This window comes from Stomoxys calcitrans, chromosome 1 (assembly GCF_963082655.1).
Source record: "Stomoxys calcitrans chromosome 1, idStoCalc2.1, whole genome shotgun sequence".
NCBI classification, from domain to species: Eukaryota; Metazoa; Arthropoda; class Insecta; order Diptera; family Muscidae; genus Stomoxys; species Stomoxys calcitrans.
The window spans coordinates 235,965,824-235,990,486 of NC_081552.1; the positions used below are offsets into that span (position 1 = coordinate 235,965,824).

Genomic DNA, 24,663 nt, shown 5'->3' on the forward strand with positions numbered 1-24,663 from the left:
GATCTGGGATCGTGACTTCTTGAGCCGCTAGAAGGCACAATTCTTATCCGATTTGGCTGAAATTTTGCATGAGCTGTTTAATTATGACTTCGAACAACTGTGCGGACTATGGTTGAAATCGGTCCATAACCTCATATAGCTGTCATATAAACCTATCTGGGATCTTGACTTCTTGAGCTTCTAGAGGGCGCAATTCTTATCCGATTAAAATGAAATTTTGCACGACGTGTTTTGTTATGATATCCAACAACTGTGTTAAGAATAGTTCAAATCGGTCTATAAACTGATATAGCTGCCATAAAATCCGATCTGGGGTCTTGACTTCTTGAGCCACTAGAGGGCGCAATTATTATCCGATTTAGCTGAAATTTTGCATGAGGTGTTTTAATATGACTTTCAACAAATGTGGTAAGAATAATTCAAACTGGTCCATAACCTGATATAGCTGCTATAAAAACCGATCTGGGGTCTTGACTTCTTGAGCCACTAGAGGGCGCAATTATTATCCGATTTAGCTGAAATTTTGCATGAGTTTGTTTTGTTATAACTTTCAATGACTGTGCTAAGAATAGTTAAAATCGGTCCATAACCTGATATAGCTGCCATTAAAACCGATCTGGGGTCTTGACTTCTTGAGCCTCTAAAGGGGCGCAAGTCTTAGCCGATTTGGCTGAAATTTTGTACAACAGCTTCTCTCTGTTGTACAAAACATATGTGTCGAATATGGCATGAATCGGTTTATAGCCTAATACAGCTCCCCTATAAACCGATCTCCCTATTTTACTTCTTCAGCCCCTAAAGTGCGCAAATTTTACAAGATTTGGCTGAAATTTTACACAACGACTTCTACTATGGTCTCCAATATTCAGTTCAATCATGGTCCGAAATGAACCATTTCTTGATATTGTTCCAATAACATAGCAATTATTGTCTTTTATCCTTTGTTTGCCTAAAAAGAGATACCGTGGCAAGAGCTCGACAAATGCGATCTATGGTGAATCCATGGCCGAACTTAGCACACTTTTACTTGTTTAGTTCTAGGGACCATAGGAGCACTTTTGTTACTCGACTTCGCTGAAATTTAACACAGTGGGCAATGTAAGACCCTTCGATATATAGACTTATCTACCGATTTATTGCCGTGGACCTATAATAGGTGCAATTATTGTCTGATTTCACTAAAATCGGCACAGTGATTTAAACTATTCGACATTCTTGCAATACATTGTTCAGATCGCTCTATATTTGGATATAGCTGCTATATACATATACCGATCTTAGGCCCATAAAAGATGTATTTTTATACCCACCACCGAAGGATGGGGTGATGGTCTCGTCATGATTCGAACCCAAAATATATCGAAAAATATTCTTATGGGGTCTTGGATCAATATTTCGATGTGCTACAAACGGAATGACAAAGTTTGACGAAGTCTCATCCTATGCTGGAGGATATGTAATAAAAAAATACTAAATTAATAAAAGAAATATTTTTCCCAATTAAGCCTTTATATTAGGATTTGACATAAAACGTCCATTATATTGAAAAACCAAGAATTTTTTTGGTAAAAAAAAATTAAGAATTTTTTTTTTTTGTATTTTTTTTTTGTGGTTTATAGGCTAAATTATAAAAAATAATTTAAAAATTTTTTTTTTCTTTTTTAATATTTTTAGTCTCTTTCGAATTTTACTTGTGGGTCTGTTGTTCTCCTGTTTGCAGCTTGTGCGAATAAAATGTTTGCAATTACTATTGTCTGTTCACTGCTAACCACCACCAGCTAACCACCACCAAGCAGACATTCAGTTACTCAACGATTGATTCATTCATTCATACATTAAGAATTGTTAGAGTGTTGTTGTTGTTTTATTGCAGTAGGGTTGTTCTCTTGGCACTGGCCGGGTGGCTGACTGGCGGTAACTATAAATATAGCATACTTTTGTCATAAACATTCAAACCACAAGTTGCATTAAACTCAAACAGTCTCATAATACTCTCCAACATCACTGCCAACGAAAATAAATCTTAACAAAATGTTCAAATTGGTAAGAATTGTAGGCAATGTGAAAAAGGATACTGTGTAAAGAAAACCAATAACAAAATGTGAACATAGTGTTGGTGTGTTTGGGGGAGAAAATGAAAAACAAAAGACTTAAGACACGAACTTGATTTTCTCTAAGTGCTAGTGAAAAATATGCATGATGAATGAAAAAAATGACAAGGCATTAGTGAATATTCCGATTCGACGATAAAAAAAGTTATTGAAAATCAGATGAACCTTTGACAAAGGATTTTTTTTAAATAATAAAAATTCTGGTATTTATTGAAAAAAACTTTTGTGATTTATATGGTAGCTGAATTTTTATTGTGCAAGTATAAGTGGGTCAGCATGGTGTATATAAATTATGGTCCATAAAGAACAATAGTGAGATTACGATATCTCTCATATAAACCAAACATTGTTTAAAGCCTACCTCACTACTGATACACCGGTTTATAGTGCTTAGTGCATTTGTATGAAACATCCTGGAGTAAGAGGGAAACACCATTCGATAAGTCTACGAATTGATTCAGATTCACTTTCTTATTGGATATAGGCTTGTTTTTCTGTCTGTCTGTCCTTGCGTTGGTTAGGTTAGGTTAAGCAATAGTTTGAAAAAGGGGTGCGGGTTTTAATACGCCCCATATCACTGTGGATATACACCTAAGCCAGTAATCGGCTTGTTGTGCGCCCTAGTGGTCATGTCTAATCTCCATGGGTATGTCCAGGTTAATTTGAAATCAACAAAGTTTTCAGAGAATCCCCTTTTGGGCTAGATATGAAGCCTATAGAACTCTAAGGAATATGGATGAGTTTAAAATATCTCGTCATTTCGTTTGTAACTCATAGAAATATTGATGTGATACCCTCTCTTACCTTAATCGTCTTGATTTAGTCTTGTTAATATGTCCGTTCCTCCGCCTGTCCATCTGGCCCTTCTTCCTAGTGTCCATTCCTCTGTCTGGCAATCGCTCCATCTGTCTGTCCGTCCATCCTTCAATATTTCACCTTTTCGTTAGTCCGTATGTCAGTCCATCTGTTCATCCTTTCGTCTGTCCATCCTTTCATCTGTTTGTCCATCTGTCCTTTCATCTCTCCGAATGTCTAGCCACTTGTCCTTAAATCTTTCTGGCTGTCTGTCCATCCTTCCGTCTGTACATCATTGCATTTGTCTATTCTGCCATCAGTTTGTTCATCCGTCCTTTTATCCCTCCAATCTCAGTATATTAGTCCTTCCATCTTTCTAGCCTTCAGTCTGTGTGGCTATATGTCCATCCTTCCGACTGTCCATCCTTCCGACTGTCCATCCTTCCGTCTTCCCATCCGTCTGTCTGTCCGTTCTTCCGTCTGTCCGCCAGTCCATCTGGCCATCCTTCCGTCTGTCATCCTTCATGTGTCCATCGTTCTGTCTGTCAATCACTCCATCTGTCTGCCTGTCTGTCCATCCTTCCACATTCCACCTTTCTGTTCTGTACCTTTCTGTTCATCCTTCCGTCTGTTCATCCTCCCGTCTGTTCATCCTTTCATCTGTTTGTCTATCCGTCCATTCGTCCTACCATATCTCTTCTGTCCATCCTTCCCTCTGTCCATCCTTCCCTCTGTCCATCCTTCCCTCTGTCCATCCTTCCCTCTGTCCATCCTTCTCTCTGTCCATCCTTCCCTCTCTCCATCCTTCCCTCTGTCCGCCATGTTTTGGTCTGCCCGTTTGCCTGTCTGTTTGTATGACCGTCTGTCAATCCTTCCTGCCTGACTGTCCATCCATCCATCCTTCAACATTCCACCTTTCCGTTCGTCCGTATGTCTGTCCTTCTGTTCATCCTTCCGTCTGTTCATCCTCCCGTCTGTTCATCCTTCCGTCTGCTTATCCTTCCGTCTGTCTATCCTTTCATCTGTTTGTCTCTCCGTCCATTCGTCCTTCCATCTCTCCGACTGTCTGTCCACCTGTCCTTCCACCTTTCTGGCTGTCTGTCCAACCTTCTGTCTGTCCTTCTTTCCATTTGTCTATTCTTCCATCGGTTTGTCCATCCGTGCTTTTTTTATCCCTCCGACTCTCTTTATATCATTTCTTCCATCTTTTTGGGCGTCAGTCTGCCTGGCTGTATGTCCCTCCTTCCGTCTTCACATCCCTCTGTCTGTCCGTTTACCTGTCCATCTGTTCATCTTTCTGACTTTCCAATCCTCTGTCTGTTTGTCCGGCCATCCTTCCATAGTTATGTCCATCCGTTCAGCGTTCCACTTGTCCATCCTTCCGTATGTCCATTTTTCTTTCTATCCATCCCTCCGTCTGTCCGTCCTTCCCTTTGCCTGTCCGTCGATCCTCCATTGACCATTAACTGGCCATTCTTCAGTCCTTCTGCCAGTCCATCCTTCCGTTTGTACATTCTTCTATTTGTTAGTCCATCCATCCATCCCTTTGACTGTCTCTCCATATGTTCTTCCATCTATTTCGCCATCTATCTGTCAAGCTGTCTGTCCATCCCTCCGTCTCCCCATTTTTTGGTCTGTCTATTTACCTGTCTGTTTACATGTCTGTTTGTATGACCGTCTGTCCATCTTTTTGTCTTTTCGAATCTTCATCTGTCTGTCCATCTCTTTGCCAGTTTGTCGATCCTCCCGATTGACCTCCTTCGGTCTCATTGTCTGTTTATACTTCCATTCTTCAATCTTTCCGTCCGTTCGTCCGTCCATCCTTCCGACTATCCATCTTTCCGTCTGTCCATTCTATATGCTAGTTCATCCGTTCTTCCATTTTTCTGGCCACTTATCTGTCAAGGTATCTGTCCATCCTTCCCTCTGTCCATCCTTCCCTCTGTCCATCCTTCCCTCCGTTACCCCATTTTTTGGTCTGTACGTTTGCCTGTCTGTTTGTATGACCGTCTGTCCATCTTTCTGTCCTTCCACTTCTCCATCTGTCTGTCCGTCCCTTTGCCCGGCTGTCGATCCTCTCTTTTGACTGTCCTTCGGTCTCACTGTCTGACCATTCTTCCGTTCTTCAATCTATTCTTCTATCTGTTAGTCCATCCGTTCTTCCATCCCTTTGACCGTCTTTCCATACGTTCTTCCATTTTTCTGGCCATTTATCTGTCGAGGTATCTGTCCATCCTTCCATCTGTCCATCCTTTCCTCTGTCCATCCTTCCATCTGTCCATCCTTCCCTCTGTCCATCCTTCACTCTGTCCATCCTTCCTTCTGTCCATCCTTCCCTCTGTCCATCCTTCCCTCCGTCTCCCCATTTTTTGGTCTGTCCGTTTGCCTGTCTGTTTGTATGACCGTCTGTCCATCTTTCCGTCTTTCCACATCTTCATCTGACTGTCCGTCCCTTTGCCCGCCTGTCGATCCTCCCTTTTGGCAGTCCTTCGGTCTCACTGTCTGACCATTTTTCCGTTCTTCAATCTATCCGTCCGTTAGTCCATCCTTTCGACTGTCCATTCTTCTATCTGTTAGTCCATCCATTCTTCCATCCCCTTGACTGTCTTTCCATACGTTCTTCCATTTTTCTGGCTATATAACTGTCGAGGTATCTGTCCATCCTTCCCTCTGTCCATCCTTTCCTCTGTCCATCCTTCCCTCCGTCTCCCCATTTTTTGGTCTGTCCGTTTGCTTGTCTGTTTGTATGACCGTCTGTCCACCTTTCTGTCTTTCCACATCTCCATCTGTCTGTCCGACCCTTTGCCCGTCTGTCGATCCTCTCTTTTGACTGTCCTTCCGTCTCCCTATCTGACCATACTTCCATTCTTCAATCTATCAGTTTGTCCGTCAGTCCATCCTTCCATATGTCCATGCTCACATCTGCTTGTCCATCCATCCTTCTCTTCGACTGTCTTTCCATCCGTTCTTACCTCTCTCTGGCCATCTATCTGTTGATGTATCTGTCTATCCTTCCCTCTGTCCATCATTCCCTCCGTCTCCCCATTTTTTGGTCTGTCCCTTTGCCTGTCTGTTTGTATGACCGTCTGTCCATCTTTCTGTCTTTCCACATCTCCATCTGTCTGTCCGTCCCATTGCCTGTCTGTTGATGCACTCGTTTGATCGTCCTTTGGTCTCACTGTCTGACCACACTTCCGTTCTTCAATCTATCCGTCCGTCAGTCCATCCTTCCGACTGTTAGTCCATCCGTCCTTCCACTCCTGTGACCGTCTCTCCATACGTCCTTCCATCTTTCTGGCCATCAATCTGTCAAGGTATCTGTTCATCCTGTATGTCCATCCTTTCCTCCGTCTCCCCCATTTTTTGGTCTGTCCGTTTGTCCGTCTGTTTGTATGACCATCTGTACATCTTTCTGTCTTTCCACATCTCCATCTGTCTGTCCATCCCTTTGCCTGTCTCTCGATCCTTACGTTTGACCGTCCTTCGGTCTCCCTATCTGACCATACTTTCATTAGTTCATCCGTCCTTCCATCCATTTGACCGTCCCTCCATACGTTCTTCCATCTTTCTGGCTATCTATCTGTCCAGGTGTCTGTTCATTCTTCCCTATGTCCATCCTTTCCTCCGTCTCCCCATTTTTTGGTCTGTCCGTTTACCTGTCTGTTTGTTTGATCGTCTGTCCATCTTTCTGTGTTTCAACATCTTCCGCTGCCTGTCCGTCCCTTTGCCCGCCTTTCGATTCTCCCTTTTGGCAGTCCTTCGGTCTCACTGTCTGACCATACTTACGTTCTTCAATCTATCCGCTCGTCCGTCAGTCCATCCTTCTACATGTCCATTCTTCTATCTGCTTGTTCATCCATCTCTTCGCCTGTTTCATCCGTTCTTCCATCTTTTTGGCCATCTATCTGGCTGCTGTCTGTTTATTCTTCCATCTATCCATCCTTCTGTCAGTCCATCTGTCTGTCCATTTTACGGTCTGTCAGTTTACCTGACTGTTTGTATGACCCTCTGTACATCTTTCTCTATTTCCATCTCTTCGTCTGTCTACCCTTCCGTTTGACCATCTGTCCATACTACCGTTTGACTGTGCTTCTCACGGTCTGACCATCCTTCCGTTCTTCAATCTATCAGTCCGTTCGTCAGTCCATCCTTCAGTTTGTGTATCCTTCCAACTGACTGTGATTCTGTTTGTGCAGCCTTTCCGCTCTTCCGTCTGTTGGTAGAGAAGTTTTTACATGGCACGATACCCTACAAATGTAGCCAGCATTTGTAAGGGGATAATCACCGCTGAAAATGTTTCTGATGTTCATGCCGGGATTTGAACCCAGGCGTTCGGCATCATAGGCGGACATGCCCATCTCTGCGTCACCATTACCTCTGAGGATTTTGTTCTGTTACATCTTCCAGCATCTGTTTAGAGTTTGGTCTGAAACGCGTCATAAATTCTTGAGCATACTTCAAGGCATACTTCATACTAAAATTTAATCCATTTTGATGGATTGGTATTTATGACTCTGTCCTGCAGAACTTGACATGTTTTTGCTTTTTATAAGCCCAAGAAATCTTATAAGTTCATATAGGGTCTATATTTTTTTATGGTGGGATATTGCACTTTCAAGTTCGTTTCTTAAGTCTTTTGTTTTAAAACCAACAAACTTTCTCTAACTCTCTCACTCTCTCTCTCCCTCATTTACTCTCTTTCAGATTGCTGTTTTCTCTGCTCTCTTCGCCGTTGCCTCAGCCGGCTATTTGGGAGGTTATGGTCATGGTTTGGCTTATTCTGCACCCGCTTATTCTGCCCCCGCTTATACAGCCTCCTATCATGCTGTCGCGGCACCCGTAGTCCATTCAGCTCCTATTATTAAATCTTATGCTGCCCCTGTTGCAGTGGCCGCGCCCATTGTGAAAACCTATGCTGCTCCTGTGGCAGTAGCTGCTCCTGTCATCAAAACCTATGCCGCTCCAGTGGCCACCTCATATGCCAATACTTATAAGGTATCCGCTAAGGCCATTCCTGTAGTACATGCCGCCCCAGCAGTGGTTGCCGCACCAGTCTACAAATCATATGCCGCCCCCGCTGTTGTAGCTGCTCCCGCCTACGGCTATGGTTATCATCATGGTCTAGCCAGTTATGGTCACTCTGTCTATCATCATTAATTTGCAACTTGGCAGCTGACTTCATAAGGATTTTTTTTTCACATTCTACGCATGACATTTGGACCATCTACCATTATTGTTAGTTTAATTTGTATCACCATGACCTAACTTGTCATTTAAGTTTAAATTTCATTTTTTTTTTTAAATTGCTTTACATTTTGTTTTATATCATGGAAAAATTTTCCAAAGTTTAACAAAGCCTCATTGAGAGGAGAGAGAGGAGATTTGTTTTTAACTTGGGAAAGAATTCATACCTGAAGAGTATTAAGGAGCATAAAAATTGTAAGAAAAACAACATCTATCACTGCCGCTATAAATGCTTTCTGTGCATGGCACAGCAAATGAGGAGAAAAGGTATCGCAAGAGAGTGAGTAGTAGAAGTTTGCAACTTGAAAGGGTTTTATGACTTTGTTTTTATTTATTTTGTCAAACTTTTGAGTAATTTCTAGCCAAATTTTTATTATTTATCAAAGAGTTGCCACGGATGTGTTTGTTTCATATCTTGTAAATAAATTACAATTGTAAAAAAAACGAAAACTGTACATTTATGTTGTTTTAATTCAAACTGTCTTACGAGGGAAGCCATTTATGGGGTTGCCCAAAAAGTAATTGCGGATTTTTCATATAGTCGGCGTTGACAAATTTTTTCACAGCTTGTGACTCTGTAATTGCACTCATTCTTCTGTCAGTTATCAGCTGTTACTTTTAGCTTGCTTTAGAAAAAAAGTATATTTGATTGAAGTTCATTCTAAGTTTTATTAAAAATGCATTTACTTTCTTTTAAAAAATCCGCAATTACTTTTTGGGCAACCCATATAAACCATGGAAACCATCAAAAATCTCTCTATTGTATATCAAAATATTTCCCATTACAATTTTGCATGTGTTTGAACCAATTGTCGAAGTACTTTTGCCACTCTGACCTATCGAGACGAGCCTTTTTTTTAAGCGATTGATAAATTGTGTGGGATGCAATGCGAAAAAATTTTTTGACTCTCAAATTTTTATGCAATTTTGAATGTATTCTAGTCCCACTAATGCCTAAGGTTGTCTCAATTTCACAATAGGTCACATGACGATCGTGCAATATCAGTTGGCACACAGCTTCAATGGGTTTTTCGTCTTCGAGTGAACTACGACCTCGGTTAAATTCACCATACCATCGATAAACACTGGTCCTTGATGGAGCTTCATGGCCAGAAATTGAATTAAACTAGTCGATGCACTGTTGTTGAGTTGTAAAAAATAATCGCACGAAAATATTCACGATTGAATTCCATTCTTTGGGCGAGATGAATCTTTTAAGCTATTGAAAATGACACAAATAGCGCTGGTATGTCAAAACGTTTTGAGTACATATGACCTCAAAAATGTTAAGCTTTACGATACGATGTCAGCAATGAGATTGCCACACAAGGATATTTACAAAGTGCGGGTTTTTAAAGCTCATACATTATGGGGTCCTACTTAAGCTTTACAAGTAAACAACGATGTCTGTCCAAAAGCAGAAACTGAATACGAATCTAGGTAACCCAACAATCATGAATACCATATTCGTATTTTACTCTCCAATACCTTTCATTTGATACCTATATTGTCCCGATCGGTTCACTTTTGATTTTGAGTTGTGTTTTTGGCATAAGGGGGAGGGTACGTCCCCCTTCCGATATCGGAAAATTATATAACCTATGTTTCCCTCCAGACCATCCTACATAATATGCGAAAATTTCGAGAAAATAGGCTCTGCCATTTTTCAGTTCACACGGAACAAACTAACCTAGTCCCATATATCCGTAAATAGGCTAATGTGCCCATTTTGGGCGTTTTTGTGGGGATGGTGATGATGACCCCCTACACTTCGACATGAATTTGTATGCCAGATTCGTTATCTTCTCCGCATACTTTTCATTAGATACCCATATTGTCCTTATCGGTCCAATTTTGATTTTGTGTGGTGATTTTGGGGTAACGGTGCGGGGTCCGCCGCCTTCCGTTATCTATAAATTATACAGCCCATTCCTACTTCCTGGCCATATTCGTCATCTACTCCCGAAAACCTTTCATTTGAGTCCCATATTGTCATAATCGTCAAAAAAACCAATTTGAAGGGGTTTTGGGGTTGGGGCGGCCCCCCAGGTTCTTGGACCCAGCTTTTATTATTTAATTCTTACTCTACTTTTCCATATCTTTCATTTGAATCCCACATTATCCTGATCGGTCCACTTTTATTTTTGGATAGTACTTTTGTGGTAAGGGGGAGGGGGTCCGCCCCCCTCTCAATATCAAAAAATTAAATAGCCTATGTTTCCTTCCAGACCAACCTATACAATCTGTGAAAATTTCAAGGTAGTCGGTTCAACCGTTTTTATACCCCCCCACCATAGCATGGGGGAACACCTCGAAATATGCGTCTGAGACCCCATAAAGAATGTATAATTCTTGATCGTCATGTCATTTTAAGTCGATCTAGCCATGTCCGTCCGTCCGTCTGTCTGTCGAAAGCACGCTAACTTTCGAAAGAATAAAGCTAGCCGCTTGAAATTTTGCTTCCTTCGTCAATTTGGCCCAGATCGGCCCAGATTTGGATATAGCTGCCATATAGACTGATCCTCCAATTTAGGGTATTAGGCCCATAAAATCTACATTTATTATCCGATTTTGCTGAAATTTGGGACAGTGAGTTGTGTTAGGCCCTTCGACATCCTCCGTCAATTTGGCCCAGATCGGTCCAGATTTGGATATAGCTGCCATATAGACCGATCTCTCGGTTTTAGGCTTTTGTGACCATAATAGGCGCATTTACTGTCCGATTTTGCCAAAATTTGAGACAGTGAGTTGCGTTAGGCCCTACCACATCCTTCGTCAATTTGGCTCAGATCGGTCCAGATTTGGATATAGCTGGCATATAGACCGATCTCTCGATTTAAGGTTTTGGGAGCATAAAAGCCACATTTGTTACCCGATTTTGTTGAAATTTGGGAAAGTGAGTTCTGTTAAGCCACAAGACATCCTTCGTCAATTTGGCCCAGATCGGTCCAGATTTGGATATAGCTGCCATATAGACTGATCCTCCGATTTAGGGTCTTAAGCCCATTAAAGTTACATTTGTTACCCGATTTTGCTGAAATTCGCGACAGTAAGTTGTGTTAGGCCCTTCGACATCTTTCTTCAATTTGGCTCAGATCGGTCCAGATTTGGATATAGCTGCCATATAGACCGATCCTCCGATTTAGGGTCTTCGGCCATAAAAGCTACATTTGTTACCTGATTTTGCCAAAATTTGAGACAGTAAGTTGTGTTAGGCTCTTCGGCATCCTTCTTCAATTTGGCCCAGATCGGTCAAAATTTTGATATAGCTGCCATATAGACCAATCCTCCGATTTAGGGTCTTACGCCCATAAAAGCCACATTTGTTACCCGATTATGCTGAAATTTAGGACAGTGAGTTGTGTTAGGCCATTCGACATCCTCCGTCAATTTGGCCCAGATCGCTCCAGATTTAGATATAGCTGCCATATAGACCGATCTCTCGATTTAAGGTTTTAGGCCCATAAAAGGCACATTTATTGTCCGATGTCGCCGAAATTTGGGACAGTGAGTTGAGATAAGTCCCTTAATATACTTCTGTAATATGGCACAGATCGGTTCAGATTTGGATATAGCTGCCATATAGACTGATCTGTCGATTTAAGGTTTTGTCCGATGTCGACGAAATTTGGGACAGTGAGTTAAGATAAGTCCCTTAACATACTTCTGTAATATGGCCCAAATCGGTCCAGATTTAGATAAAGCTCCCATATAGACCGATCTCTCGGTTTTAGGTTTTGGGGCCATAAAAGGCTCATTTATTGTCCCATTTCGCCGAAATTTGGGACAGTGCGTTGTGTTGGGCTCTTCGACATTTTTCTGCAACTTGGCCCAATTCAGTCCAGATTTGAATATAGCTGCCATGTAGACCGATATCTCGATTTAAGGTCTTGGCCCCATAAAAGGCGCATTTATAATCCGATTTCACTGAAATTTGACACAGTGACTTATGTTAGGCTTTTCGACATCCGTGTCGTATATGGTTCAGATCAGTTTATTTTTAGATATAGCTACTAAAAAGACCAATATTTTGTTGTACACAATTGAACAATGACTTGCACTTATTAGAGTTTGGTCCAAATCGGAATATATTTCGATATAACTGCTATGTGACATAAGCTATGCAATTTTCACCGGATGAAAGGTGGTTTACATGTATACCCGAAGTGGTGGGTATCCAAAGTTCGGCCCGGCGTAACTTAACGCCTTTTTACTTGTTTTGTTTAATGTTTCTCAAAAACCTTTCCATCAATATTACTGTTTAATTTCTAATGAACAGGACATAATTCTCTCATATCAGTGAGTGCAGTCCGATTAAAGTCTATTAAGCTCATTGATTAGTGGCCTCCTTTTACATGCCTGGTCCAAACATCTTGCCGCATAGCGACACCATTTGGTAGAGAAGTTTTGACAGGATACCTCACAAATGTAGCCACCATTAGGGGATAACCATCGCAGACAATTTTTTCTAAAGTCCACCTCGGAATTTAAGGCCAAGCGTTCGGCGTCATAGGCGAACATACGTACCTCTGCGCCACGGTGGCCTCTTTGACAACATTTTGTTTTAATTGTTTAATTAAATTTAAGTCATTTTATTCAATTGGCTCAATTGCCAACATTGTGGCCACTTAAGGCGGACATTAGAAGAATTAAACTGTTGCCATAAAGAGAATAGTTAATTATATCACAATTTAAATTGTTTATTACAACTTAAGTAGATGAAAGACCTATTCGTTTGCTCATAATTAAGCTTTAAGTGCAAGCATAGGTAGTATTTGTATGGAAGTAAATTAATTATTTATGTGTGTATAGAGCAAAGTAAATAGCAAAAAGTTGCAAGTAATATTAATTTTAAATATGTCATAAAAAAATAAATAAAAAATAAAACAAATAAAAAGGCATTAAGATCGGCCCGTCCGAACCACCTCGGGTAAATATGTAAATCCCATTTTGTCACAATCTGGTGAAAATTGGATTAGAACAAAATATTGGTCTCTTTAATATATCCAATTATAAACCGATCTGAACCTTATTATTGTCGAATATCGTGAGGCTCCGAAAAACTCACTTTTTCAAATATCAGCGAAATTGGCCCTTATCGGCAGATCGGTCTATGTGGCAGCTTTTGGGTTGCCCAAAAAGTAATTGCGGATTTTTCATACAGTCGGCGTTGACAAATTTTTTCACAGCTTGTGACTCTGTACTTGCATTCTTTCTTCTGTCAGTTATCAGCTGTTACTTTTAGCTTGCTTTAGAAAAAAAGTGTAAAAAAGGTATATTTGATTAACGTTCATTCTAAGTTTTATTAAAAATGCATTTACTTTCTTTTAAAAAATCCGCAATTACTTTTTGGGCAACCCAATATATGTAAATATAGTTCGATCTGAACCATATTTAGGTCGGGTATCAGGAGGCTAAAAATAACTCACTGTTTCAAATTTCAGCGAAATCGGGTAATAAATAAAGCTTCTATGGGCTTCAGTCCCTTTATCGGGAGATCGGCCTATGTGGCAGCTATATCTAAATATAGTCCCATCTGAACCATATTTAGGTCGGGTATCAGGAAGCTAAAAATAACTCACTGTTTCAAATTTTGGCGAAATCATTTAAAAATAAAGCTTTTATGGACAAAGCTTTATGGTTTAAAACTGCTCACTATTCCAAATTTCAGCGAAATCGGTTAAAAAGTAAAGTTTTTGCTGCCTTCAGGCTATCTATCGGGAGATCGGTCTATATGGCAGCTATATCTAAATATAGACCGATCTAATCCATATTTAGGTTGGATGTTGCTTAGCTTAAAATAACCCAATGTTGCAAATTTAAGTGAAATCGAGTAATAAATAAAGCTTTTATGGCCTGCAGACCCTTTATCGGGAGTCCGGTCTATGTGACAGCTATATCTAAATATAGTCCGATCTGAACCATATTTACATCAGATGTTGGGAGGCTTAAACTAACCCACTGTTTTAAATTACAGCGAAATCGGGTAATAAATAAAGCTTTTATGGGCTTCACACCCTATATCGGAAAATCGGTCTATATAGCAACTATATCCAAATATGGTCCGATTTTGCCCGTTCAAGAACTTAACCAGCCTACATCAAAAAGACGTATCTGTGCAAATTTCAGCTCAAGATCTCAAGTTTTGAAGGCTCTGGGGTGATTACAACAGACGGACGGACAGACGGATAGACGGACAGACATACGGACATCGTTAAATCGTCTTTGAATTTTACCACGATCCGAAGTATATATACTTTGTTGGGTCGAAAATTGATATTTCGATGTGTTGCAAACGGAATGACTAAATGAATATACACCCTATACTACAGTGGCAGGCATAAAAATAACAAGTAAAATCGTGCTAAGTTCGGCCGTGCCGAATCTTATATACCCTCCACCATGGATCACATTTGTCGAGTTCTTGCCAATATGGGGCCATAAAAGGTGCATTTATTGTCCGAGGTCGCCGAAACATGGGACAGCTAGTCATGTGAGGTCCTTTGACATCCTTCTTCAATTTGGCTCAGATCGGTCCAGATTTGGATATAGCTGCCACACCGAATTCTCGATTTAAGGTTTTGGGGCCATAAAAGGTGCATTTGTTGGCCGGTTTCGCCGAAATTGGGGACAGTGAGTTGTGTTGGGTCCTTCGACCTCCTTCTTCAATTTGGCCCAGATCAGTCCAGATTTGCATATTGCTGCCATATAAACCGATCTGTCGATTTAAGGTTTCGGGACCATAAAAGACGCATTTGCGATGTTGCCAAATTTGGGACAGTGAGTTGCGTAAAGCACTTCGACATCCTTCTTCAATTTGGCCCAGATCGGTCCAGATTTGGATATAGCTGCCATATAGACCTATCTCTCGATTTAAGATTTTTGGGCCTACAAAAGGCGCATTTATTGTCCGATGTTGCCAAAATTTGGGACAGTGAGTTGTGTTAGACTCTTCAACATTTTTCTGCAACTTGGCACAAATCGATCCAGATGCGGATGTAGCTGCCATATAGGTTTAATGTCTTGACCCCATAAAAGGCGCATTTATAATCCGATTAAACTGAAATTTGACACGGTGACTTATGGTGGGCTTTTCGACATCGGTGTCGTATATGGTTCAAATCGGTTTATTCTTAGATATGGCTACTAACAATAACTTGTACTTAATAATATTTGGTCCAAATCTGGAACATATTTCGATATAGCTGCTATGGGGCAAGAGGTATGAATTTTTCAACGGTTTTTGACGAAAGGTGATTTAGCTCATCAATTTGTATTTTATCTTGAATGCACCTTAATGGCTGTATGTGTATGGTGAGCAAAGAAGAAGCACTTGTCGAACATAATTTTTGCTATACGAAAATTAAAGTCGATCTAGCCATGTCCGTTCGTCTGTCTGTCCGTCCATCCGTCCGTCCGTCCGTCTATCTGTCCGTCCATCCGTCTGCCCGTCCGTCCGTCCGTCTGTCCGTCCGTCTGTCCTTTTATCCGTCTGTCCGTCCGTCCGTCTGTCTGTCAAAGGCACGATAACTTTCGAAGGAGTAAAGCTAGACGCTTGAAATTTTGCGCAAAAACTTTTTATTAGTATAGATCGGTTGGGATTTTAAATGGGCCAAATCGGTCCATGTTTTGATATAGCTGCCATATAAACCGATCTTGGGTCTTGATCCGATTTGACTGAAATTTTGCACATGGTGTTTTAGTATAACTTCCAACAACTGTGTTAAGTATGATTTAAATCGGTTCATAATCTGGTTTAGCAGTCATATAAACCGATCTTGGAACTTGACTTCTTTAGCCTCTAGAGGGCGCTATTCTTATCCAATTTGGCTGGAATTTTTAATGAGGTGTTTTATTATGACTTCCAATAACTGTATAAGGTATGGCGCAAATTGGTACATAACCTGATATAGCTGCCATATAAACCGATCTTGGGTGTTGACTTCTTGAGCCACTAGAGGGCGCTGTTCCTATCCGATTGGAATGGAATTTTGCACGACGTGTTTCGCTATGACTTCCAACAACTGTGCTGAGTTAGGTTCAAATCGGCCAATAACCTGATATAGCTGCCATATAAACCGTTTTTGAATCTTGATTTCTTAAGCCTCTAGAGGGCGCTATTCTTATCCCATTGGAATGAAATTTTGCACGCGATGTTTTGGTATCACTTCCATCAACTGTGTTCAATTAGGTTCAAATCGGTCCATAACCTGATATAGCTGCCATATAAACCGATCTTGGGTCTTGACTTCTTGAGCCACTAGAGGGCGCTATTCTTATACGATTGGATTGAAATTTTGCACGACGTGTTTCGCTATAACTTCCAACAACTGTGCTGAGTTAGGTTTAAATCGGCCAATAACCTTATATAGCTGCCATATAAACCGATCTTGGGTCTTGACTTCTTGAGCCTATAGAGGGCGCAATTCTCGTCCGATTTGATTGAAATTTCGCACATGGTGTTTTGATATTACTTTCAATAACTGTGCGAAGTATGGTTCAAATCGGTCTATAACCTGATATAGCAGTCATATAAACCGATCTTGGGTCTTGACTTCTTGAGCTACTAGAGGGCGCTATTCTTATCCCATTAGAATGAAATTTTGCACGACGTGTTTTGTTATGATATCCAATAACTGTGCCAAGTATGGTTCGAATCGGTTTATAATCTGGTATAGCAGTCATATAAACCGATCTTGGGTCTTGACTTCTTGAGCCTCTAGAGGTTGCTATTCTTATCCAATTGGAATAAAATTTTGCACGACGTATTTTTCTATATCTTCCAACAACTGTGCTGAGTTAGGTTCAAATCGGCCAAAAACCTGATATAGCTGCCATATAAACCGATCTTGGGTCTTGACTTCTTGAGCCTCTAGAGGGCGCAATTCACATCCGATTTGACTGAAATTTTGCACATAGTGTTTTGATATCACTTCCAACAACTGTGCGAAGTATTGTCCTCAATGGTCCGATTTGGCACAAATTTTGTTCAACGGTTCCTCCCATGGCCTTCAACATACGTGTGCAATATGGTCAGAATCGATCTATGGTTGCCCAAAAAGTAATTGCGGATTTTTAAAAAAAAAGTAAATGCATTTTTAATAAAAATTAGAATGAACTTTAATCAAAAATACTTTTTTACATTTTCTTTCTAAAGCAAGCTAGAAGTAACAGCTGATAATTGACAGAAGAAAGAATGCAATTACAGAGTCACAAGCTGTGAAAAAATTTGTCAACGCCGAATATATGAAAAATCTGCAATTACTTTTTGGGCAACCCAATATATAGCTCCCATATAAACCGATCTCCCGATTTCGCTTCTTGAGCCCCGAATCGGACTATAACTTGATATAGCTGCTCCTCCGTCCTTATTATACCCTCCACCATAAGATGAGGGGTATACTAATTTCGTCATTCTGTTTGTAACTACTCGAAATATTCGTCTGAGACCCCATAAAGTATATATATTCTTGATCTTCGTGACATTTTATGTCGGTCCGTCTGTCTGTCCGTCCGTCTGTCTGGCCGTCCGTCCGTCCGTCCGTCTGTCTGTCGAAAGCACGCTAACTTCCGAAGGAGTAAAGCTAGCCGCTTGAAATTTTGCAAAAATACTTCTTATTAGTGTAGGTCGGTTGGTATTGTAAATGGGCCATATCGGTCCATGTTTTGATATAGCTGCCATATAAACCGATCTTGGGTCTTGACTTCTTGAGCCTGTAGAGTGCGCAATTCTTATCCGATTGGAATGAAATTTTGCATGACGTGTTTTGCTATGATATCCAACAACTGTGTCAAATAAGGTTTAAATCGGTCCATAACCTGATATAGCTGTCATATAAACCGATCTTGGGTCTTGACTTCTTGACCCCTAGAGGTCGCAATTATTATCCGATATGCCTGAAATTTTGTACGATGGATCCTCTCATCACCATCAACAAACGTGTTTATTATGGTCTGAATCGGTCTATAGCCCGATACAGATCCCATATAAGTCGTTCTCTCTATTTTACTTCGTGAGCCCCAATGGGCCCAATTCTTATACGAATTGGCTGAAATTTTACACAGGTCTCCAACATATAATTTAATTGTGGTCCGAACCGGACCATATCTTGATATCGTTTTAATAGCAGAGAAACTCTTTTCTTATATCCTTTTTTGCCTAAGAAGAGATGACGGGAAAAGAACTCGACAAATGCGATCCATGGTGGAGGGTATATAAGATTCGGCCTGGCCGAACTTAGCACGCTTTTACTTGTTCATTATACTTTGTTTGCCTAAAAACAGATACTGCGCAAAGAACTTGACAGATGCGACCATGGTATATAAGAGTAGGGTATCTAAGATTCGGCCAGGGTATATAAGTTTTGACCCCTCCGAACTTAGCACGCTTTTACTTGTTTTTCTTTTATTTATCTGAAATTTGGAACAAATACTCCTGCTATGACTTCCAACATCCATGTCAAGTACCATCCGAATCAGTCTATATACTGACATAGCCCCCATATAAACCGATCACCGGATTTGAATTCTTGCCTGCTAAGGGTCTCTTTTTTCATCTAACTTGGCTGGAGTTCGTCAAGAGGACTTCTCTTCGGACTTTCAATATCATTGCTGTGTATGATCCGAATCAGTCAAAAAACTGGTGTACCCACCCCCCCTTAAATCGATCCCCGGATTTGACTTCAATTTGCACCTAGTTTAGCTGAAATTAGACACAAACACTTCTGTTATGACTTCCAGTGTCCCTGTCAAGTTTCACCTGAGTCGGTCTAAATACCAATGTAGGGCCCTTGAATACCGATTCCCCGATATGACAACTTGCAGCCGCAACCAATTCCCAATTTGGTTGTTGTAAAATAACCGGAAATAGCAGAATCCATGGTGTTGGCTACTCATGATTCTCCCTGCCCAACTTAGGACGTTTTTACTTTTTATACCATTAAAATATGTCTTAAGCGGTTTTCCAATTTAACTGCCGCTGAAAAATGTGTGTGTATGCTTATGTTTGCTGCACTATTGTTGTAATGGTAGTTGAATTTCAACCGACAGTAAGACAGTAACTCATTCGACCATTCATTCATTAATACAGTCATTCAGAATTGTTATTGGAGTTTTTCTTGTTAATCCGCATGTGTTTCTAGTATTCATTGTTTTTGTTGTTGTTTTTGTTGTTATGCTCGATACTCACTAGGTTTTCATAGCATTGTGGTTTAGTATAAATGTCTTGTGATTTTGTCATAATCATTCAAATCATAAGTAAAACGAAACTCAAGCACATTCTTCGAATAGAACCAAATTAAAAATTCCCACAACAAAATGTTTAAATTGGTAAGGATATAGTGGAGGAAAAAAAAGGATATTCACAAGTTATGGAAAATTGTTGCAAATATTTCTGAGTGGGGAAAGTGAAGTGAAAAAACAAAAGACTTAAGACACAAACTTTATATAAATAAAAAAATTTTAAATAGTTTCAAGTAGCAGTCAAGTGTTTTTTCGAAATAAAAAAATAACAGCAACAAAACAAAATTGACAACTCCTACTGACAAGTTTGGGTGGTGTTAAATGAAATCGCCATCTAGGAAACCAGTCAAATGCTATTACGAAGCAAAAAAAAAAAACACAGTTTCTGGCTCACATTCCAAAAAAAGGGTTTTCTATTTTTATATTTGAAATTGACACAGATGACTAGGGCCTGCAGCTGGATAATATCCGATTGTATGAAAGTAAAAGCCTAGTATGAAAGTAAAAGCCGAGCCTAGTCCAAAATTTAATGTAACGACAATATATATGCTACAGCCTACATTTTGAAGTGAGGTGTGCCGCATTCAGTGTAAAATATCATAAAAATTTAATTGAATTTAAATACCTTAAAAAGTTGTTTATTCGTGTCAAAACGTGATAAAAAAATTAATCGCAAGAGATTAAAAATCGATATTCAATATCATAGAAAACCTATTTCCTACCATGGATGCTAGTATCCCTTGCTTATTTCGGGCCTACTGTGACTATAGCAAGACACATTTGAACAAATAATATTTGGCTGCACTTTTGATTAAAGTGTGCAAACACCGCATAGAGTTGAGTTCTCAATCGATTTCTTATCCCATTTTTCTTGATCTTGATTTCTTGAGCCGAGCCACTAGAGGGCGCTCTTTTTATCTGATTTGGCTGAAATTTTGCATGACTTGTTTTGTTAGGACTTTCAACAACTGTGCTAAGTACGGTTGAAATCGGTCAACAACCTGATATAACTGCCATATAAACTGATCTTGGATCTTGACTTTTTGAGTCTCTAGAGGGCGCACTTTTTATCCGATTTGGCTGAAATTTTCCACGACGTGTTTTGTTATGACTTTCAACAACTAAATATGGTTGAAATCGGCCCATAACCTGATATAGCTGCCATATAAACCGATCTTGGATCTTGATTTCTTGAGCCTCTAGAGGGCGCAATATTAATCCAATTTGGCTGAAATTTTGCACGACTTGTTTTGCTATAACCTACAATAACTGTGCTAAATATGGTTCAAATCGGTCTATAACGTGATAGAGCTGCCATATAAGCCGAACTTGGATCTTGACTTTTGAGCCTCTAGAGGGCGCACTTTTTGTCCAATTTTAGCTGAAATTTTGCACAACGTGTTTTTTTATGACTTTCAACAACTGTGCTAGGTACGGTTGAAATCGGTCAAGAACCTGATATAGCTGCATATAAACCCATCTGGGATCTTGACTTCTTGAGCCTCTAGAGGGCGCACTTGTTATTCGATTTGGTTGAAATTTTGCACTACGTGTTTTGTTATGACTTCCAACAACTGTGCCAAGTAAGTTTGAAATCGGTCTATAAACTGATATAGCTGCCATATAATTCGATTTGGGATCTTGACTACTTGAGCCTCTAGACGGCGCACTTTTTATCCGATTTGGCTGAAATTTTGCACGACGTATTCTATTATGACTTTCGAAAACTGTGCTAAATGCGGTTGAAATCGGTCTATAAACTGACATAGCTGCCATATAAACCGATCTTGGATCTTGAGTTCTTCAGCCTCTAGAGGGCGCACTTTTTATCCAAATTGGCAGCAATTTTGCATGATTTGTTTTGCTGTAACCTCCAACAAATGTGCTATATATGGTTTAGATCGGTCCATAACCTGATCTATTTGCCATATAAGCCGATCTGGGATCTTGACTTCTTAAGCCTCTAGAGGGCGCAATTATTAACCCATTTGGCTAAAATTGTGTACAGCGGCTTCTTTCATGATCTTTAACATTCGTGTCAAATATGGTCTGAATCAGTCTATAGCCTGATACAGCTTCCATATGAACCGGTCTTCCTATTTTACTTTTTGAACCCTCTAAAGGGCCCAATTCTAATTCGAATTGGCTGAAATTGTACACAATGACTTCTACTAAGATCTCAAACATACGGTTTAAATATGGTGCGAATCAGGCCATAACATGATATAACTCCAATAGCATAGCAAGTCTTTTCTTTTATTCTTTGTTTGCCTAAAAAGAGATACCGGGAAAAGATCTGGACAAATGCGATCCATGGTGGAGGGTATATAAGATTCGGCCAGGCCGAACTTAGCAATCTTTTACTTGTTTTGCCTAAAGATAAAACCTAAAGAAATTGAAAAAAATCTGTTCAGATTTAGATATAGCTCCCATATATATTGGGTTGCCCAGAAAGTAATTGCGGATTTTTTAAAAGAAAGTAAATGCATTTTTAATAAAACTTGGAATGAACTTTAATCAAATCTACTTTTTTTACACTTTTTTTCTAAAGCAAGCTAAACTAACTGACAGAAGAAAGAATGCAATTACAGAGTCACAAGCTGTGAAAAAATATCTCAACGCCGACTATATGAAAAATCCGCAATTACTTTTTGGGCAACCCATATATATGTTTGTCCGATTTGGACTAATATTGCAATAATATCGTCTTGTGTGAACCTATTCTCGCGAAATTTTGTACAAGGGGTTCCCTTGTAAGTCTTGATATGACCGTTCAATTTCATCTAAATCGGTTCAGATTTAGATATAGCTTCCATATATGTGTATCTCCCGATTTTCGCTTCTAAGACCTATATAAGCGCATTTATCACCCAATCTTCTCAAAACCATTCCCTTTTACTACTACCATGAAACGTGCGGATTTTTGTCAAAATCGGTTTAGATTTCGATATAGCTCTCCTATATACGATCGCCCGATTTCGACTAATATAGCAATAAAGTAGTCATTAATTTCTTATCCGATTCTCACAAAAATTGACACAAACGGTTCCTTTATGACTCCCGTCACTTCTGCTGTACTTGTTATACCCTCCACCATAGGATGGGGGTATACTAATTTCGTCATTCTGTTTGTAACACCTCGAAATATGCGTCTAAGACCCCATAAAGTATATATATTCTTGATCGTCGTGACATTTTATGTTGAACTCGCCATGTCCGTCCGTCCGTATGTCCGTCCGTCCGTATGTCCGTCCGTCTGTCGAAAGCACGCTAACTTTTGAAGGAGTAGAGCTAGCCGCTTGAAATTTTACACAAATACTTCTTATTAGTGTAGGTCGGTTGGGATTGTAAATGGGCCAAATTGGTCCATATACTGATATAGCTGCCATATAAACCGATCTTGGGTCTTGACTTCTTTAGCCGCTAGAGGGCACAATTCTTATCCGATTTGGCTGCAATTTTGCATGAGGTGTTTTATTATGACTTCCAACAACTGTGCGAAGAATAGTTCAAATCGGCCCATAACCTGATATAGCTGTCATATAAACCGATCTTGGGTCTTGACTTCTTGAGCCGCTAGAGGGCACAATTCTTATCCGATTTGGCTGCAATTTTGCATGAGGTGTTTTATTATGACTTCCAACAACTGTGCGAAGAATAGTTCAAATCGGTCCATAACCTGATATAGCTGCTGTATAAACCGATCTGGGATCTTGACTTCTTGAGCCTCTAGAGGTCGCAATTTTTATCCGATTTGCCTGAAATTTTTTACCGCGGATCCCCTCATGACCATTAATATACTTGTTTATTATGGTCTGAATTGGTCTATAGCCCGATACAGCTTCCATCTTAATCGATCTCTCTATTTTACTTCTTGTTTTTTATAGATTTTTCCTTAAATAATTTAAATTTTCCTCATTTTTGTAGATTGCTGTCTTCTCTGCTCTCTTCGCTGTCGCCTCAGCTGGCTATCTGGGTCATGGTTTAGCTTTAACTGCTCCCGCCTATAGTGCTTCCTACCATGGTGTAGCAGCTCCTGTCTACAAATCCTATGCTGCTCCCATAGTACATGCAGCACCTGTTGTACATGCTGCTCCAGTCATTAAAACCTATGCTGCTCCCGTGGCTACCTCCTATGCCAATACCTACAAGGTTTCCGCTAAAGCTATTCCTGTGGTACATGCTGCCCCCGCCGTTGTTGCTGCTCCAGTTTATAAGACTTATGCTGCCCCCGCAGTGGTTGCTGCTCCCGCCTATGGTTATGGTTATCATCATGGTCTTGCCAGTTATGGTCACTCGGTTTATCATCATTAAGTCGAGGGGGGCATACAGATAATCGACAATGATTTTTGCTTCAAAGCTTGCCCAGGACGACAATTCTCATGTGTATGACATTTGGACGAAAATTTCATATTATCATTAATTTAATTTAAATCATCGAGACCTATTTCTTTTCATTTTGTCATTGTTTTTAATTTTTCATAAATTTTGTAAATATGTTGGAGAGTGAGAGAAATGTTAATATTCAGAGCTTCAAGTCACTTATATTTGTATAAAACCTTAGAGAGCGGAAACAGATTTTGTTATCATAAGGAGAGTTGTAAAGTTAGATTTTTAAATTAGAGAAATACCAGAGAGAGAGAGAGTGAGAGAGAGAGAGGGAGAAAGAGAAACACTAAATAAGAGTGAGTTGCAATTGATGTTCTTGCTTAATTTTTTGTAAATAAAAAAGTTTTTATACCTAAAATAAAATTTTTCGAATTCTTTATCAAGTAAAAACGTGCTACGTTCGTCAGGGCCGAATCTTATATACCTTCCACCATGGATGGCATTTGCTAAGTTCTTTTCCTGGTATCTCTTTTGAGGCAAACAAAGGATAAAAGAAAAGAACTGCTGTGCTATTGGATCCATATCAAGTTATGGTCCGATTCGGATCGTAATTGAATTGAATGTTGGAGACCATAGTAGAAGCCATTGTGTAAAATTTCAGCCGATTCGAATAAGAACTGCGCCCTTTGGGGGCTCAAGAAGTCAAATATGGAGATCGGTTTATATGGTAGCTTTATCAGGCTATAGACCGATTCAGACCATATCTGACATGCATGTCGAAGATTATGGAAGAAGCAGTTGTACAAAATTTCACCCAAATTGGTTAATAATTGCGCCCTCTAGAGGCTTAAGAAGTCAAGATCCCAGATCGGCTTATATGGCAGCTATATGAGGTAATGGATCGATCTAAACCATATTTGGCACAGATATTGGAAGTTATAGC

The 24,663-nt window shown here is 39.9% G+C and overlaps 1 protein-coding gene across 1 annotated transcript; it reads left to right on the plus strand.

Annotated features, from left to right (window-relative positions):
• Positions 1-1,935: 1,935 nt before the first annotated feature.
• LOC106094196 (cuticle protein 38) lies at positions 1,936-24,098 on the plus strand. Its single transcript, XM_059368942.1, has 4 exons — positions 1,936-2,043; positions 7,611-8,060; positions 19,440-19,478; positions 23,319-24,098. The coding sequence occupies exons 1-4, from the start codon at positions 2,032-2,034 to the stop codon at positions 23,703-23,705; spliced, it is 888 nt and encodes a 295-aa protein (XP_059224925.1). The 5' UTR covers positions 1,936-2,031; the 3' UTR covers positions 23,706-24,098.
• The last annotated feature ends 565 nt before the right edge of the window (positions 24,099-24,663 follow it).